The sequence below is a fragment of the Giraffa tippelskirchi genome, chromosome 6 (genome assembly GCF_054371585.1).
Source record: "Giraffa tippelskirchi isolate mGirTip1 chromosome 6, T2T-mGirTip1v1.2.pri, whole genome shotgun sequence".
In the NCBI taxonomy this organism is placed as follows: Eukaryota; Metazoa; Chordata; class Mammalia; order Artiodactyla; family Giraffidae; genus Giraffa; species Giraffa tippelskirchi.
This window is the reverse complement of record NC_137280.1, coordinates 85062638-85081801: the sequence shown is the minus strand read 5'-3', so window position 1 is coordinate 85081801 and position 19164 is coordinate 85062638. Positions and strand designations below refer to the sequence as shown.

Here is a 19164-nt window from a genome sequence, read left to right as displayed (position 1 = left end):
GGTCCTATCCAAGCCCCACAAGAGTGGGGTCCTGAATGATCCGTCCCACCTGAGTAACGGGGCTTCTTGAGGAACGGATATCGCCCCCCTCCAAGGATAGATTCCGTGTCCAACTCACACTCCATAGCGACCCCGCACCCGGCATCATCCACCCACCCCACTTCCCCGGGCTGGTCTGTATCGGGTCATGATGTCCCGAGGGACAGAGTGTGGGACGCTGGACCGACCGAGCTCCATGGGACAGGACGGTCCCACGACCCGCCCGGAGGCCAGCGGTCGCTCCTCCTCTCCCGCGGGGGCCGAGTTGGGGCGGCGCCTGGCGGGCGGGGGCGGGTCCAGCGGCGGGGGCGCAGTTGCCAGCGACTGGACGCACCGGGCCGGGGGCTGGGGTGGGACCCGGTGGGCGCCATGGAGCTGCTCTCGGCGCTGAGCTTGGGCGAGCTTGCGCTCAGCTTCTCGCGGGTGCCCCTCTTCCCCGTTTTCGACCTTAGCTACTTCATCGTCTCCATCCTCTACCTCAAGTATGAGCCAGGTGAGCCAGGGCCGGGGTGCTGGAGAGGGCTGGCATTGCGGGGCGGGAGACGGGAGGAAACCCAGGGGTCTGGAGGAGGGGAAAGGCCCGGATCGTGGAGAAACAGTCCCAGGGACCGGTTCGGGGAAGCCAGCAGGTTCTGGTATCGTGGGGGCAGGCAGAGGGGACAGATGTGAGCGAGGGCAAGGAGAGAAGCCCCTGGGATTGTGGGGTTGGGGGAGGGGAAGCAGATGCAGGAGAGGAACCTGATTGTTCAGAGAAATGGGGAACAGGTGCTGGGGAGGATGCGGGGAGAAGGTCAGGGATCCTGGCAGGAGAGGGTCGCATGAACTTGGGCGAGGAGCTAGGTCGTGGTGAGGGCTCAGGCGGGGGTCGGCTCTGCTGGCCAGATCACAAGTCCTGGCTGCCTGCAGCCGTGACCTCTCTCCTTGCCCTTGGCGCCGGGAGCCAAAGCCACAGCTGTGTGTCTATATAAGGGCCGGCAGTGCTGGGGGCTGTGATCAGGTTCAGAGAAAGTGACACCGATGCCCCTTCCCTGCTGTGGCTCTGGGCAACCTCTTCTCCCATTGCCTGGGCCGAGGCTGTGCTGGATCTCAGAGCCCAGGGGGAATTCTTCCAGCTCTGTCCCGGATACTTTCCACTTATTGAGCAGGACCTGCCCTAGGGCAGGGTAATTTGGGGTCAGCCTCCTCCCACCAGCTCCAGATCCTCTTTGGAGAATAGCTGGGGGAAGACCCAGAGTCTTGGATTTTTTTTTTTTTTTTTCAGTAATGGTAAATGGCCTCCCTAGAATGCAGCCTATTTTTATACAAGGCTTAGGGAGTGTTTCTTATTCATCTCCTCCTATTTTAATAACTCTAGCACAACAGCAAACTAAAGGGACAATAGAATTTTAGCTTTAGAAAAAAGACCAATCACCTGGAACTTTGTGATCTTTTCTCCCACTTAGATGTAAATTACTCCTGTATCCTCTCAGAAATAGCTTTTCTTTTTTTTTTTATAAAGATAGGTGCTAGTGTACATTAAAGAGAAAAGTCAAATGGAAAAGCCTAAAGGAAAAAAGAGATAATTACAATCGAGGTTGTGGCCGCCTTCCAGACCTCACTTCTCTGCGTTTATATCCCTGTAATTATGGATGTAAATGCACAGTCTTATGCAAATAGGGTCATACTCTGCCTGCTGAGTGTTTCTGTTCTGTTTTATTTTAGCTCGTCCACACACCAGAGCCTATTTCTTTATAAGCTCTTTTGGAAAGCAGTTACTTTGAAAAGCAAAATAAGCTTTGTATTGTCTTAGCCTGAGCACAGGGCTGTATTTCCTGTCTGCAGATGAATTCCTGGTGGCTCATACCAGGTCTCTTGGGCAAGTACAGAACCTAGCACACATTGGGGAATCTAAAATTGTGGAAGGCAGGAGCCCAGTAGGGATGTAGGACACAAGTGTCTGGAAGGAAAACTGTCTCTGGGCTGGCTGGGAGCATGCAGGAGGGGTTGAGACATTCCTGCTGGAGTCATAGAGTAAATCTTCTGGACTTGAAGTGCTGGAGCCTGAAGGTTCTTGAAGGTTGAGAGAGTGCCTTAGAGGCTGCTGGGGGCCCTCCTTCCCCTATCTCATCTCTACTCCAGGCCAATTAAATCAGAAAGCCTGGGATAGAGACCTGGCATGCTCACGTTTCAAGCTCTCCTCCCCCCAGAGATGCTGAGAAAGTAGAGGCTAAGCTAATTTACATATGCAATGAACCTGTGGTCCCATTGCTGATAGATGACAGCCTTGGGATTCCAACCCAGGTCTGCTTAACCCCAGGAATCACTACAATTGTTCTGGAGGACTTGCCTACCCTTAGAAAAGGGAGCTATTGGGCTTAGCTGTTAGTCCCCCAGTTTGGTGTTCCTGCTAAGCCTCTATAAAGGTTTCTTCTCAGAGTCTGTGTGCTGTTTGCAGGGCCAGCTAGAGAATGCATGGGCCCCTAGAATTTTGTGAACCCGAGAGCCAATCTGGCTTAAGGAATAAACTTCAAACTGGAAGTCAGTTCTGCCTTTAGCAGTGAGTAAACACCAGGCAGGTTGTTTTTCTTACATGAGTGTCAGTTTGCTCATCTGTGAAATGGGCTCATTGGTACAATAATCTGGGTTTCCTTATCTGGCTCTTGTGAAGATCTGTTGAGAACTTGGTCAGTAGTCAGGTCTAAGGCACTTGTGAGAGGTAGTAGAACAATTTGTAAGGCATGAGGCAATGTGTTTCCTGGGCTGCAGGCATTTTCTGGGTCAGGCTTCCATGAGAACCCTGAATGAGGATGAAGCACAATGTGTGTGAACAGCATCTGTGACCCCTGGGTTAAGAAATGCAGAATGCCAGGCTCCCCACTCAGGCCTACTGAAACAGACTCTGCATTTGAATAGGATCCCTGCAAGCATACTAACATTTGAGAAATGATGGACTAAAAGAAACTGAAGCTCCTCAATAGGGCAGGGAGGGCCAAATCTGACTCAATTCTAAGACCCCTAGCTCTATGCAAGAAGAGAGGAAGAAGTTGTGGATGCTGGCTGCATGATTGAAGGAATGAGTGGATGAATGATTGAATGACAATCAATGGCTGCTTTAAGACCTGATCCATGCAAAGAGCCTTCCAGACTAGTGGTTCTCAAGTATGGCTATACATTAGAGTCACCTGGAGAGCTTTGAGGATTCCTGTTGTCCAGGGAGTAACCCTTCATCATGAAAATCAGAATTGCAGGAGATGGTACCAACATCAATATTTTTTAAAGTTCTCCAGATGAGATCCAGTTTTCTGCACCAGTGTTTCCCAACCTCAATACTCCTGACAGTTAGAGCCAGATCATCCTCTGTGGTGGGGGCCATCCTGTGAATTTCATGATGTTTCACAGCATCCCTATCCTGACCCACTAGATGCCAGGAGCACACCCCAATTGTGATAACCAAAAATGTCCCCAGACATTGCCAGTGTCTCTTTAGTTACCTCCAGTTAAGAATCATAAATCTAGACTGAGTCTTAAACTCCCATGCTTCCAAGGGCCTGGCAGGTCACATATAGAAAGCAGTAAGACAGCCAGGTGAGGACAGTCCCCAGGTGAGATCCAGCCATGTGCATCGCCACCTGATTGGGGCTGGAACTAGCAGAACTAATTTTTCAAGGGAAGCTAGAAATGTGATTTGCAGCTTCCTGTGTTTATATGTTGGCTGTTTGAACATCTTCATTCTTTTTTCTTTAATTAATAGGCAATTTTTTACAGCAGTTTTAGATCCACAGCAAAAAACTGAAAGTAGTTTTCCATATAGGCTGACTACCTCCTCCACACACAGCCGCCGCTACCATTAATGTTCTGCACCAGAGGGGAGCATTTGTTATAGTCAATGAACAAAGATTATTGTCAACATCATTATTGTCCTATTACCATTATTGTGTTGCATTATCAACATCATTATCAACTGGTCTGTAGTTGACATAAGGGTTCCTTTGTGTTGTACATTTTATGGATTTTGATAAACATATAGTGACATGTATCCATCATTATGGGGCCTCCCTGCTGGCTCAGTGGTAAAGAATCTGCCTGCCAATGCAGGAGAAGTGGATTCAATGCCTGGGTCAGAAAGATCCCCTGAGAAGGAAATAGCCACCCACTCCAGTATTCTTGCCTGGAAAATCCCATGGACAGAGGAGCCTGGCAGGCCACAGTTCATGGAGTTGCAAAGAGTCGGACAATACTTTCCATGACTAAAACAACAACAACATCCATCATTGTAGTATTTCTCACTAACCTAAAAATCCCACAAGCTCTGCCTATTCATCTCTCCTGCCTCTTCTCCCCAAATCCCTGACAGTCTCTGATCTTTTTACTGTCTCTATACTTCTGCCTTTCCCAGAATGTCACAGAGTTGGATTTATACACTATGTAGCCTTTTCAGACTGGCTTCTTTCACTTAGCAATATGCATTTAAAGCTCCTCTGTGTCTTTCTGTGGCTTGATAGCCCATTTCTTTTTAATGCTGAATGATACTCCATGGTATGACTGTTCCACGGTTTAATTATTCACCCATTGAAGGATATCTTCGTTGCAGTTTGAGCATTTAAAAATTACTGGGGGAGCCCAGGAGAACCAAAAGTGAGGAAGAAAGCTGAGCACAAAGGCTTGAGAGAGGGAGACTCATCTTAGAGAAACTCTGTGAGCACACCTCCCATGTTTGGACCTCACACTAAATAGCACAGAATGGTAGCAGTGCTAAGAGTGCCCTGTGGGGACTCCCTTGGGGATCCAGTAGTTAAGACTCCTTGCTATCAATGCAGGTGGCCTGGATTCAATCCCTGGTCCAGGAACTAGATCCTGCATGCTGCAACTAAGACCTGGTACAGCAAAAAAAAAAAAAAAATACACTGGGGAATCTTCTAGCACTTCCCAGCCATCCACAGACAGGACACTAACCCCCAGAGAGGGAATGTGTGGAGCCCATCACAGAACTAGAGTCAGAATCAGTGCTTCTTCCTTAGGCAGATCTGATTTTTATTATAAGTCCATCCACTAAAATTTCCACTCACAGGTACTTTCCATTTCAGCTCAGTTCCAGAAATAACCCTCACATACTTGCTAAGCACTAAGCTTAATTTCTTTTCATCTTTCACAGATGAAATGAATAATAGCCCTTTGAAATGAGTAATAGCCCTGAGTGACCACCTCACCCAGGTTTGCCCAAGACAGACATCCAAAGCCCCAGAAACCCCTCAGCCCAAGCAAACAGCGGCAGTTGGTTGCTCTAGACAGCATCCCCATTCTACAGATGACTAAATTGAGGCCCAGATGGGGAGTGAGCGGCCAGAGCTCACCCATTGAGAGGGGAGTGCTTTGGTGGCAAACCTGGAATTGAAACCCACATTCTCCTGCTTCTTGGTGCTGCTCTAAGACCCAGCAAAAGAAATCAGAATGAAGCATGGCAAAGGGAAAGAGCCAGGGGGACAGTTTCTCCAGCACTGCTTTGCTGTGGATCCTCAGGGCAGACTGTCCCCGCCAGCCCATCTTCTCATGTGGTAATGGGGAGACTCATCCTGTCTTTCTAGGGTTGCTGGGAGAGTAGTGATAATGATAAGCTCACAGACATAGAAAACAAAATTGTGATTGCCCAAGCAGAAAGGGGAAGTATAAAATAGGGGTATGGGAGTAACAGATACACATTGTTGTTGTGGTGTAGTTGCTAAGTCACATCTGACTCTTTTGCAACCCTGTGGACTAGCCCTCCAGGCTCCTCTATCCATGAGATTTCCTAGGCAAGGATACTGGAATGGGTTGCCATTTCCTTCTCGAGGTGATCTTCCCCACTCAGGGATCGAACCCGTGTCTCTTGCATCTCCTGCACTGGCAGGCAGATTCTTTACTACTGAGTCACCAGGGAAGCCACAGATACATATTACTATATACAAAATAGATAAACAACAAGGGTTTACTGTATAGCACAGGGAACTACATTCAATATCTTATAATAATCTATAATGGAAAAGAATCTGAAAAAGTATGTATATATATGTATAGCTAAATCTCTTTCTATATGTCTGAAATTAACGTGATATTGTAAATCAATATACTATACTTCAATTTTATGTATTATTTTTTTGGCCACACTACATGGCTCATAAGATCTTAGTTCCCTGATCCAGGCCCTTGGTAGCGAAAGCACAGGATCCTAACAACTGGACTGCCAAGGAAATGCCCTTAAATTTTTTTAAAAAAGCATGATGATGGTAATAAACATAGCATTGAATCACCAGCATAACTCAGTGAAGGGAATACTCTCATTGTCCCTTTGACAAAAGAGGAAACAGGATGGAGGTGAGGGGGGTGGTGGTGGTCATTGGCCCAAAGCCACTGCAGAGTGAGCTGCAGAGCCAAACCCCAGATGTGTGACTTTTCTACCAGGCTTCCCCCATAGTGAGGAGCCTACAGAGTTCCTGCAAGACCCAAGCTCCCCCCACCCCCACCCCACTCTCCTGGGACTTATCTTCCCAGCAGGCAAAGGAAAGATCCTGGAAAGAATTCAACCCCTGGGGGTTATTTTTAGTTGCAGAGGTATCCATTTCTGCAAAACATGGGGGCCTCACCTGACCCAGCCCCTATAGGACCCACCAGCTGCTCCCAAGGATTAACTCTCAGCTGGCAGCGTTTTAAATAGATGCCGAGAGGAGAGAAGAGGGCACTGGGCTTCATAATGGAGGAGCTTAGTAGATGCAGAGAGGATGTACTTTGGGCTTGTGACTTCAGGGTGAGATGGAGGAGGGAAAATTTGATTCCAACCCTTGATAGGAGTTAGGCAAAGAAGGGATTAGGGTTCCCACCTGACAGAAGGAAAGAGATGGAAAAAAAAAGAGTGGTTTGTCCAAGAACATGTGGTTAGTCAATGAGGGTGTAAAGAGAAAGGGAAGTGTGTTGCTGGTTTAATCTGAAATGACTTTTATGAGGCAGGTTTCTGATTATAGTATGTATTAATATATGCCAGAAAATGGATAAATAACTTGGGATCTGTTCCTGTGATGGAATACAGTACAGCAGTGGAAATGAATACTCCCCTTGAAAATACTGAGCTCAGTGAAAGAAGCCAGATGCAAAGGGCCGTATTATATGAGCCCACCTATATGGAATGTGGGGCTTCCCCAGTGGCTCAGTGGTAAAGAATCCACCTGCAGTGCAGGAGGCTTGAGTTTGATACCTGGATTGGGAAAATCCCCAGGAAAAGAGAATGGCAATCCACTTCAGTATTCTTGTCTGGAGAATCTCATGGACAAGGAATCTGGTGGGCTACAGTCCATGGGGTTGCAAAGAGTTGGACATGACTGAAGCAACACAGCATGCACGCATATGGAATGTATAAGTTCAAGAACCATCTTCATCACTTGAAAAGGAAACTCCGGTCCCCATTAGCAGTCATTCCCCATCCCCCTCCTCAGTCCCTGCCAACCACTAGCCTGCTTTCTGTCTCTATGGATTTTCCTTTTCTGGTTATTTCATGTCGGTGGAATCACACAATGTGTGTCATGTTGTGCCTGGCTTCTTTCAATTAGCGTGTTTTCAGGATTCACCCCTGTTGTAGCACCTGTCAGTGCTTCATTTCTTTTTAAGGCTAAATAGTATTCCATTATGGGGATGGACCACATTTAGTTTGTTCATCTGTTGATGGACATTTGGGTGGTTTTCACCTTTTGACAATTGTGAATAGTGCTTTTGTGAACATGAACTTTTAAGAGTCTTCTAGAACCTATTGGTGGGTTGTTGTGCATAAAACAGCATGGTGCCCCACCCTAGGCTGTGAGACCTCCTGTTCCTGGACCCCCATTCCCAACCTTTGGGGAGGGGGCAGGCAGTGAGGGGCCCCCCAGGGGGCTTGCTATGATAAGGCAGGAGAGCACTCCAAGTCCTTCTTGCTTATCAACTTTTAGGGGGACCCTTGTTTTTTTTCTAGTTTTGATAATTAAATATTTCAAACATACAGAATATGTATGACACAGATACCTCTGTGTTCACTACACACTTACCAGATGTGAACATAGATTTGCTTCAGATCTTTTTTTTTTAAAGAAATAGTGACAGAGCCAGTCCCCTCACCTCCCCTCTTTCCCTCTCTAGATATGTTGTTGTTGTTCAGTCACTAAGTTGTGTCTGACTCTTTGTGACCTCATGGATTGCAGCAAGCCAGGCTTCCCTGTCCTTTGCCATCTCCCGGAGTTTGCTCAAATTCTTGTCCATTCAGTCAGTGATGCCATCCAACCATCTCATCCTCTGTCACTCGCTTCTCCTCTTGCCTTCAGTCTTTTCTAGCATCAGGGTCTTTTCCAGTGAGTCAGCTGTGTGCATCAGGTGGCCAAAGTATTGGAGCTTCAGCTTCAGCATCAGTCCTTCCAATGAATATTCAGGGTTGATTTCCTTTAGGATTCAGTTGTTTGGTCTTGCTGTCCAAGGAACTCTCAAGAGTCTTCTAGATGTGATCACTGCCCTAATATCAGCCTATATTATTCCCATGCCTATATGTATACCTTCATCAATGTACATATATCTATGAACTGCATGGACCAGTTTGTGTTGTTTTACATATATATTATACATAGAATATACATAAACATATCATTTTGCAACCTAACTTTTTTATTCATCAGCAGCCTTATGGGATTTATCAGTGTTGTTGCATCTAGAGCAGGGGTTCTCAGCCAGAAGATCTGTCCTCTGGGGATGTTTGGCAATATCTGGAAACATTTTTTGGTTGTCACAACGAGGGTGAGGTGGTGGTTTGGTGCCCACCAAACTAGAAGTGTCTGACTCTTTGCGACCCTGTAGGTTATAGCCCACCAGGCTCCTCCATCCATGGGATTTCCCAGGCAGGGATACTGGAGTGGGTGGGGGTGGGCATCCAGTGAGACAAGGCCAGGGATGCTCCTTGACATCCTGCAGAGCACAGGATGGTCCCCACCACAGCAGAGAGTGATCCAACCTCACACATCAGCAATGCTGAGGTGAGGAGCTCAGATCTGGATCTGGTGTGTTGTTGGTGTTTGTTTTGGCCATGTCACACGGCTTGCAGGATCTTAGTTTCCCAGCTTGGGATTGGAGTCCTAACCACTGGACCACCAGGGAATTCCCTAACTCTGGTTCATTTTTGTTTTTAAGATTTATTTGTTTATCTATTTTTGGCTGCACTGAATCTTTGTTGCTGCAGGCAAGCTTTCTCCAGTTGCAGTGAGCAGGGAGGCTACTCCTCATGGAGGTGTTGGGCTTTTCACTGTGGTGGCTTCTCTTGTTGCAGAGCCCAGGCTCTAGGTGTGCAGGATCCGTAGCTGTGGCACATAGGCTTAGTTCCCCTGTGGCATGTGGAAGCTTCTCAGACCAGGGATCGAACCCTTGCCCCCTGCATTGGCAGGCGAATTCTTAACAACTGGACCACCAGGGAAGCTCCTAGTTCACTTAAAAATAACTACTCTGTGCTATTCCATTTTGTGTGACTCTGTGTTCACTCAGTCATGTCTGACTCTTTGCTGCCCCATGGACTGTAGCCCGCCGGGCTCCTCTGTCCATGGGATCTCCCAGGCAAGAATACTGGAGTGGGTTACCATTTCCTACTCTGGGGAGAGGGGGGATCTTCCTGACCCAGGGATCAAACCCATGTCTTTTGTGTCTCCTGCATTGGCAGGTGGATTCTTTACCACTAGCACCACCTGGGCAGCCCTTTGTGTGACTCGCCCCTTAGCAAGAAGCAAGAGACTCGGCTTTTCTCCTGCTGTCACAGTGTGGCAGTGACATGCACCCCCTGCCTGCATGTCTCTTTGTTCACATGCATGAGTTTCTCTCTTGGGCAAATAGTGAGGAATGGAATTGCTGGGGCCCGAGTGACTCACAGGTGACTCATTTCCTCAGTGTTGCCAAATTGCCTCTCAGCTGGTTCTGCCTATGAGCCTCCCAACTGTGTATGTACAAGGGAAACTCGGGGCTTTTTACCTGTGGAGGAGGGGCCGATATTCCCCTCCCCAACCTTCTCTCTGAGGTTGACTGATCTGAAAAGAAGGCAGCTCCTTCTATAGAGTAGAGTGAACTTCATGTTTCTTTCCCCACCATGAACTTAGAACGCTGGACATAGGACCCAGGAAAGAGGCTTGGATGCTGACAGTGTATTGTTCCAGTTTTGTGTGTGTGGGTGTGTTTGTTTGTTTGTTTCTAAGATTTTTTTGATGTGGACCAATTTTTAAGTCTTTATTGAACTTATTACAATATTGCTTCTGTTTTTTATGCTTTGGTTTTTTGGCTGGAAGTCATGTGGGGTCTTAGATCTTGGACCAGGGATCGAACCCCCACCCCCTGCATTGGAAGGAGAAGTCTTAACCCCTGGACCACCAGGGAAGTTCCCTGAACACTGTATCTTGTGCCAAGTGTCCCTTAGCTCTTAGCTTCCCTCTCTCCCCTTCCCACCTTCTCCCATGCTCTCCTTTTCCCTGGATCATCTTCTCCCTTCCACCCCTCATCCTCTAGGAAATCCTTGTTCATTGTTCAGATCTCAGCTTAAGCACCGCTACCTAAATGAAGTCTGACCTCCTCAGTGAAGACAGTTGCTGAATTAAACACTTGAAAGCACCATGTGCCTCTCCCTTATGAGTTTTAACCTCCATTTGTGGGATTATTTAACCATTTTGCCTGCCTACCAGACTATGGACCCCACAAAGGTAACCCCTGAACCAGCTCTTGCTTATGGCTGCTTCTCTAGTGCCTGGCAAGAGCCTGGCACATGGTCAGAACTCACAAATGCTCACTGAGGCCTGGGTGTTCTTGAGTAAGCCACTCAAGATCTGTTACCTCATCTGTCAGGTGCTATGTTAGTTTCCTAGGGCTGCCATAATGAATGACCACAAGCTAGAGGGCTTAAAACAACATACATTTATTCTTTCCATGTTCTGAAGGCTGGAGTCCAAAGTCAAGGTGTCTGGGTCCTTCTAGAAGCTTCAGGAGAGGAACCATTCATGCTTCTCTCCTGGTTTCTGGTGTCTTCCAGCCATCCTTGGCATTCTTTGGCTTGTACACACACTCACTCCAATCTTTGCCTCTGACCTCATATGGCTTTTTAAAAAATTATTTTATTATTCTTATTTATTTTTTGGTCATGAGGCATGTAGGATCTTGGTTTCCTGACCAAGGATCAAACCTGTGCCCCATGCATTGGAAGCATGGAGTTTTAACCACTAGACCATCAGGGAATCCCCTCATCTGGCTTTTTGTATAAATTTCCTTTGGCTGCCGTAATGAAGTACCACAAACTGGGTGGCTTACAACAGAAATGTATTGTCTCGTAATTCTGGAAGCTAGAAATCCAAAATCAGGGTGTCAGCAGGGTCATGCTCTCTCTGATTATTCTAGGAAGGAAGCTTAGGAAAAGCTTCTGGAGGTGGCTAGTGTCCTTGAAGTTCCATGACTTAGAGCTGCATCACTGCAGTCTCTGCCTCCTTGTTTATACAACCTTCTCCTCTGTGATCCATCTCCTCTTATCAGGAACACCAGACACTGTAGTAAGGCCCACATAATGATTTCATCTTAAATTAATTACATCTGCAAAGGCCGTATTTCCAAATAAGGCCCCATTCACAGATACCAGGGGTTAGGACTTAAACATCTCTCTTGGTGAGTTTAACTCACAACACCTTCTTATCTGTGTCTACGTCTCCTTTTCTGCCTTTTACAAGAACACTCATTGGATTCAGGACAAACCCAGATGCTCCAGTATGATCTCATCTTGAGATCCTTACCTTAATCACATCTGCAAAGATCCTATTTCAAATGAGGTCATTTTCTGAGGTTCTAATGTACATGAACTTGAGGGATGAGGGGGGTACTGGTCCCTGCTGTAACTCACTGTAGGTAGGAATATCGATCCCTGTGTTACCTGGGATGGAAAGCCTGGGCTCTGAGGCTGAAGCCTTGAGGATGCTATGAAGGTATGTAGTTGCCTAGGATACAATAGTAACTCAATTAAAACAAGGAACTCAGTAAGTAGAGAACAGGGGAAGTTGTTGTTATAATGTAACTAAAAGTGCCCAACAAAACTGCAGTGCTTAAGAGTTTTCCCTCCACATTTGCTAGAATGTAAGCTCTACATGGACAGGCGAATTACTATTAGTTACCATGTATCAGGCACAGTGCCCAGCATGGAGGAAGGGAGGAGGCTGGGATGGACGGTTCAGCAGCAGATAAGATGGATAAGATCCTTGTACTCACCTAAGGATTAAGATCCAGTCAACTTGTTGGGGTGCTTCCCAGGCAGTGCTAGTGGTAAAGAACCTGCCTGCCAATGCAGGAGATGTAAGAGACATGAGTTCGATCCCTGGGTCGGGAAGAATCCCTGGAGGAGGGCACAGCAACCCACTCCAGTATTCTTGCCTGGAGAATTCTATGGACAGAGGAGCCTGGTGGGCTACGGTCCGTAGAGTCGCATAAAGTTGGACATGACTGAGCAACTTAGCACGCATGCATGCAACTTGTTGATTGTATAAATAGTATATACAGTTATTTATATCAATAGCTTCACACTTAGCACATGGCCTAAAGAGGTCAAGCTTTCAGATTTTACAGTTTTAAATTTTTTATTTATTTTTGTTTCTTTGGCTGCACTGGGTCTTCGTTGCAACACACAGGCTTCTCTAGGGGCAGCACATACATGGGGTTTTCTCTGTTGTGACCTGCAGGCTAAGTAGTTGCAACACACAGGCTTAGTTGCTTCGAGGCATGTGGGAACTTAGTCCCCTCATCGGGAAAGCAGGGATTGAACCCTCATCCCCTGCATTGGAAGACAGATTCTTAACCACTGGACCACCAGGGAAGTCCTAGATTTGACAATTTAGAGACAAAAGTAATCCAATCTCTAGAAATAAAGAAAAACTTTCCCTTCAAAATCCCCAAAACTGGACTGATTCTATCTTTTGATTAATCTTTTGATTACCAGACCGTATATTGTAACCTTGTTATCTCACATCCACATTGAGTGGAGTTTTCATTGGATTTAAGTAAACTATTTAAAGAGAGCTACTGGGGAATACTACTCAGCCATAAAAAAGAATGAAATAATGCCATTTTCAGCAATATGGATGGGCCTAGAGATTATCATACTAAGTGAAGTAAATCAGAATGAGAAAGACAAGTACCATATGATATCACTTATACATGGAATCTAAAATATGACACAGATAAACTTATCTACAAAACAGAAAAAGACACCCATAGAGAACAGACTTGTGGTTGCTGGGGTGGTAGGGGAGGGAAAGAATGGGAATTTGGGATAAACAGATGCAAACTGTAGGAGGATGAATATATATATGTGTGTGTATATATATTTATATATACATTATATATGATGGATAAACAACAAGGTCCTACTGTATAGCACAGGCAACTATATTTACTATCCTATGACAAACCATAATGGGAAAGGATATGAAAAGGAATGTATATGTATGCATAACTGAATCACTTTGCTGTACAGCTGAAATTAACACAACTTTATAAATCAACTACAGTTCAGTTCAGTTCAGTCACTCATTCGTGTCTGACTCTTTGCGACCCCATGAACCGCAGCACGCCAGGCCTCCCTCTCCAACACCAACACCCTGAGTCCACCCAAACCCATGTCCATCGAGTCGGTGATGCCATCTAGCCATCTCATCCTCCGTCGTCCCCTTCTCCTCCTGCCCTCAATCTTTCCCAGCATCAGGGTCTTTTCCAATGAGTCAGCTCTTCACATCAGGTGGCCAAAGTATTGGAGTTTCAGCTTCAACATCAGTCCTTCCAATGAACACCCAGGACTGATCTCCTTTAGGATGGACTGGTTGGATCTCCTTGCAGTCCAAGAGACTCTCCAGAGTCTTCTCCAACACCACAGTTCAAAAGCATCAATTCTTCAGCGCTCAGCTTTCTTTATAGTCCAACTCTCACATCCATACATGACTACTGGAAAAACCATAGCCTTGACTAGACAGACCTTTGTTGGCAAAGTAATGTGTCTGCTTTTTAATATGCTATCTAGGTTGGTCATAACTTTCCTTCCAAGGAGTAAGCATCTTTAATTTCATGACTGCAGTCACCATCTGCAGTGATTTTGGAGCCCCAAAAAATAAAGTCAGCCACTGTTTGCACTGTTTCCCCATCTATCTGCCATGAAGTGATGGGACCAGATGCCATGATCTTAGTTTTCTGAACGTTGAGCTTTGAGCCAACTTTTTCACTCTCTTCTTTCACTTTCATCAAGAGGCTCTTTAGTTCTTCTTCACTTTCTGCCATAAGGGTGGTGTCATCTGCATATCTAAGGTTATTGATATTTCTCCCGGCAATCTTGATTCCAGCTTGTGCTTCCTCCAGCCCAGCGTTTCTCATGATGTACTCTGCATATAAGTTAAATAAGCAGGGTGACAATATACAGCCTTAACGTACTCATTTTCCTATTTGGAACCAGTCTGTTGTTCCATGTCTAGTTCTAACTGTTGCTTCCTGACCTGCATACAGGTTTCTCAAGAGGCAGGTCAGATGGTCTGGTGTTCCCATCTCTTTCAGAATTTTCCACAGTTTGTTGTGATCCACACAGTCAAAGGCTTTGGCATAGTCAATGAAGCAGAAATAGATGTTTTTCTGGTACTCTCTTGCTTTTTTTGATGACCCATCAGATGTTGGCAATTTGATCTCTGGTTCATCTGCCTTTCCTAAAACCAGCTTGAACATCTGGAAGTTCATGGTTCATGTATTGCTGAAGCCTGGCTTGGAGAATTTTAAGCATTACTTTACTAACGTGTGAGATGAGTGCAATTGTGCAGTAGTTTGAGCATTCTTTGGCATTGCCTTTCTTTGGGATTGGAAGGAAAACTGACCTTTTCCAGTCCTGTGGCCACTGCTGAGTTTTCCATATTTGCTAGCATATTGAGTCAACACTTTCACAGCATCATCTTTCAGGATTTGGAATAGCTCAACTGGAGTTCAATCATCACCTCCACTAGCTTTGTTTGTAGTGATGCTTTCTAAGGCCCACTTCACTTTACACTCCAGGATGTCTGGCTCTAGGTGAGTGATCACACCATCGTGATTGTCTGGGTCGTGAAGAACTTTTTTGTACAATTCTTCTGTGTATTCTTGCCACCTCTTCTTAATATCTTCTGCTTATGTTAGGTCCCTACCATTTCTGTCCTTTATTGAGCCCATCTTTGCTACTATACTTCAATAAATTTTAAAATAAAACTTACAAAATAAATAATAAAGACAGTCATTGGTACCGCCTCTGGCTGTGAGAGCTAAGTAACTGTGTCTTACAACTTCATTCTAAATTCATTCTCTGGAAAATGAAGCTAGTAGGGGAGGGAAGGAATCAAGATGATGAACTAAGTTGTCACACCAGAAGACACCTAAGTTCCAAGTTGGGGGGGTGACTGGAAGATTATGACAATAACAGTATAAAGATAGAGCTGAACTATTTCAAAAGATTTGCAAGACTTTCAGTGGATAGTACAAAGTGTACAGTTTGACTAATAGACATCAATCTTTTACCTCTAGTGGTTTTGTAAACGTGTTTTTAAAGAACTAGACCCCCCCCACCTTCATTTTAATTTGGAATCTTAAAATAGCTCTTATCTTGAAAAAGTTCAAGACTCATAAGTAATTTATTATTTATTGTGCCTATGCCACACAGCTTGCAGGATCTTAGTTCCCCGACCGGGGATTGAACCCTCCACAGTGAAAACATCAAGTCCAACCACTCTGCTGTGCTGTGAGCTGTCACTTCAGCTGTGTCCACCTCTTTATGATCCTATGGACCATAGCCTGCCAGGCTCCTCTGTCCATGGGATTCTCCAGGCAAGAATACTGGAGTGGGTTGCTGTGCCCTCCTCCAGGGGATCTCCCCAACCCAAGATCAAACCCAGGTCTCCTGCACCGGCAGGTGGATTCTTTACCACTAGTGCCACCTAGGAAACCCCCCTAACTGCTGTACCACCAGGGAATTTCCAGAAGTTGCAAAAATGAAGCAAAGAGTTTCTAGCTTCCCCAGCTTCAACCAATGACAACAGCTTACCTAATGATAGCTCATTATGGAAAAAAAAAACCCTGAAAATTGGGACTTCCACAGTGGTCCAGTGGTTAAGAACCTGTCTTCCTATGCAGAGCATTCAGGTTCAATCCCTGGTCAGGGAACTAAGGTCCTATATGCCACAGGGCAATTAAGCCTGTGCCCCACAGCTACCCCCACTAGCTAACTACAGTGAAAGATCCTGTGTACACAACTATGATCAGACACAACCAAATAAATATTAAAAAATAAAAAAACTGGAAATTGACACCAGTATTATACCATTAACACCTACTATAGACTTTATTCAGCTGTTTTTCCTTGCACTTTAAAAAATATAGTCCTTTGAAATTTTATCACAGGTGTATATTTGAGTAACTACCACCACAGTCAGGATATAGAATGGTTCTGACACCCCAGGACAACTCCCTTGTGAAAAGAAAGTGAAAGTCACTCAGTTGTGTCTCCAGGCCAGAACACTGGAGTGGGTAGCCTTTCCCTTCTCCAAGGGATCTTCCCAACCCAGGGATCAAACCCAGGTCTGCCGCATCGTGGGCGGATTCTTTACCGGCTGAGCCACAAGGGAAGCCCAAGAATACTGCAGTGGGTAGCTTATCCCTTCTCCAGCAGATCTTCCCGACCCAGGAATCAAACCAGGGTCTCCTGCACTGCAGGCAGATCCTTTACCAACTGAGCTGTCCGAGAAGCCCTCTATAATTAGATCTTCTTTAGAAGCCTAAGCCCTGGTAACCATTGATCTGCTCTCTGCCACTCGTCACTATGGTTTTATCCCATGGAGAATGTTACATAAATGGAATCATACAGTACATAACCTGAGATTGGCAGTTTTCACTGAGCATTATACTCTTGACATCTGTTTGGATAGTTTTTGCATCCCTGGTTCATTCCTGTTTCATTATTGAGTGGTATTCCACGGTACAGATATACCAGAGTTTGTTTATCCATTCACCCATTGAAGCCATTTAAGTTGTTTACAAATAAAAACTGCTATGAACATTTGTATGCATGACTATGTGAATACCAGATTCTCCTTTTTGAACAAAATCTTATGCCAGAGTCTGAAATGAAGCAGTAAATGAAATTGTGCTCCATTTCAACTCCACCATACCCACTTGATTTCTCCTTTGCTCCTGCAAACCCTCACAGTTCCCAGGAACACAGTTTGAAAACCATTGTTCTTGGGAGCCCAACCTCTCAACCATGGATGGAAGGTTTTGGGTTGTCAGGGCTGCAGGATGTCAGGACATGGACCAGCTCATTCCCCTATCTCTGTGGTGCTCGACTATGTTGCACAGAGGAATCACTCAAGAGCGTTAAAAAAATCCACAAGCCCAGCCACACCCCAGACCCACCAACTGAGACACTTGGCTGGTGCAGAGGGATCAGGTGTCTGTAAAGTCCCCAGGTAATCCTGATGTACAGTCAAGGTGGAAACCAATGCACTGAGCCATCTTCCTTAGGGGTGGGATTCCTATTTCTATTTGCTAAGTAAGTCCATTGTTTTACATTTTCTTTCTTGGGTTGAATAAGAAGACTCAATTAGTATCATTTGTGTGTGTGTGTATCTTCAGCTGTGGGCTTCCCTAGTGGCTCAGTGATAAAGAATCCACCTGCAATGCAGGAGACGTGGGTTCGATCCCTAAGTCAGGAAGATCCCCTGGAGAAGGAAATGGCAACCCACTCCAGTATTCTTGCCTGGGAAATCCCACAGACAGAGGAACCTGGTGGGCTTACGGTCCGTGGGATCACAAAAAGAGTTGGAGGTGACTGAGTCACCAAACAACAAAACAACAATTTTCAGTTGCAGAAACTGTTAAATATATTGCATCTTTTCTTTGCTGGCCTTTTATTTTTTTAACAGCTTTATGGAGATATAATTCTTGTGCCACCCAATTCACCCATTTAAACCATCCCAATCACTGGTTTTGATTATATTCACAGAATTGTGCAACTGTCACCTCTCAAAGAAACCGGGATCCTTGAGCTCTTACCTTCCCATCTCCCCTATCCCCTCCATCCCTAAGCAACAACTAAGCCCCTTTCTCTTATTCAATGTGAAAAAATTGTGTAAAATACCAATAGAGTGGAGTCCACAGGGTAATGGAAGTCCTCAAGAGTGACTGGCTCAGTAGAGCAAGGAAGCCTTCTTGGAGGAAGTGGTATTTGTGCTTGGCAAGTTTTGCTTTGTGTCTTTGTTCCTTCTATGCTGCTAATAGCGTTGCTCTCTCTCCCTCCCCACTCTGTCAGTATAATTCTATATTCAAGGACTCCCTTATCCAGCTTTGCTCATTGCTCTTTCTGCACCCTTCCACACACATGGGCATGTGTCCACCCTGGTACCAGAATCTGGTGACTTCCCTCTGCCCTGATGGCACTCTCCCAATAAGACAAGACTTGGAAGCAGGACTTCAGATTCTCCTTTCAAATTTCTTCTGTACCTTCCTATCTGGGGCCAGTCAAAGCAAATAAACATTCTCCATAAGAGCACAACTCAACAACAGAAGGACAACCCAGTTTTTAAAAAAATGCACAAAGGACTTGAATAGACATTTCTGCAAAGAAGATATTAGAATGACCAATAAGGACCTTCCCTGGTGGTTCAGTGGCTAAGACTCTGTGCTCCCAATGCAGGGGGTCTGGATTCGATCCCTGGTAAGGGAGCTAGACCCCACATGCTGCAACTAAGACTCAGTACAGCCAAATAAATAAGTTAAAATATTTAAAACAATGGTGGTGTAGAGAAAAAACAAAAAAAAGATAAATAAGCATTTGAAAAAAGTACTCATTATCACCAGTCATTAGGGAAATGCAAATCAAAACCACAATGAGATACCACCTCACACCCATCAGGATAGCTATTTCTAAAAACTAAAACAGTAAGTGTTACCCAGGAGGTGGAGAAGTTGGAACCCTTGTGCATTGCTGGTGGGAATGTAAAATGGGGTGGTTGCTGTGGAAAACAGTGGGAAAGTTTCTCAAAAAATTAAAAATGGAATTAACCTTTGATCCGGCAAATCCACATCTGGGATTATACCCCAAATAAT

At 45.4% G+C, this 19164-nt stretch overlaps 1 protein-coding gene across 5 annotated transcripts in view; it reads left to right on the top strand.

Moving 5' to 3' along the window:
- Positions 1-19164, top strand: part of TMEM38A (transmembrane protein 38A) — a 60354-nt gene that overhangs the window by 2070 nt on the left and 39120 nt on the right. For 4 of the 5 annotated variants that reach the window (XM_081496639.1, XM_081496638.1, XM_081496635.1 and 1 more), the window contains exon 1: positions 332-532. The exons of the other annotated variant lie outside the window; for it this stretch is intronic. In XM_081496639.1, the coding sequence (XP_081352765.1) occupies positions 409-532 (124 nt within the window). In that variant the 5' untranslated portion in view covers positions 332-408. Of the gene's footprint in view, positions 1-331; positions 533-19164 lie in introns of those variants that run through there. 5 annotated transcript variants of the gene reach the window in all.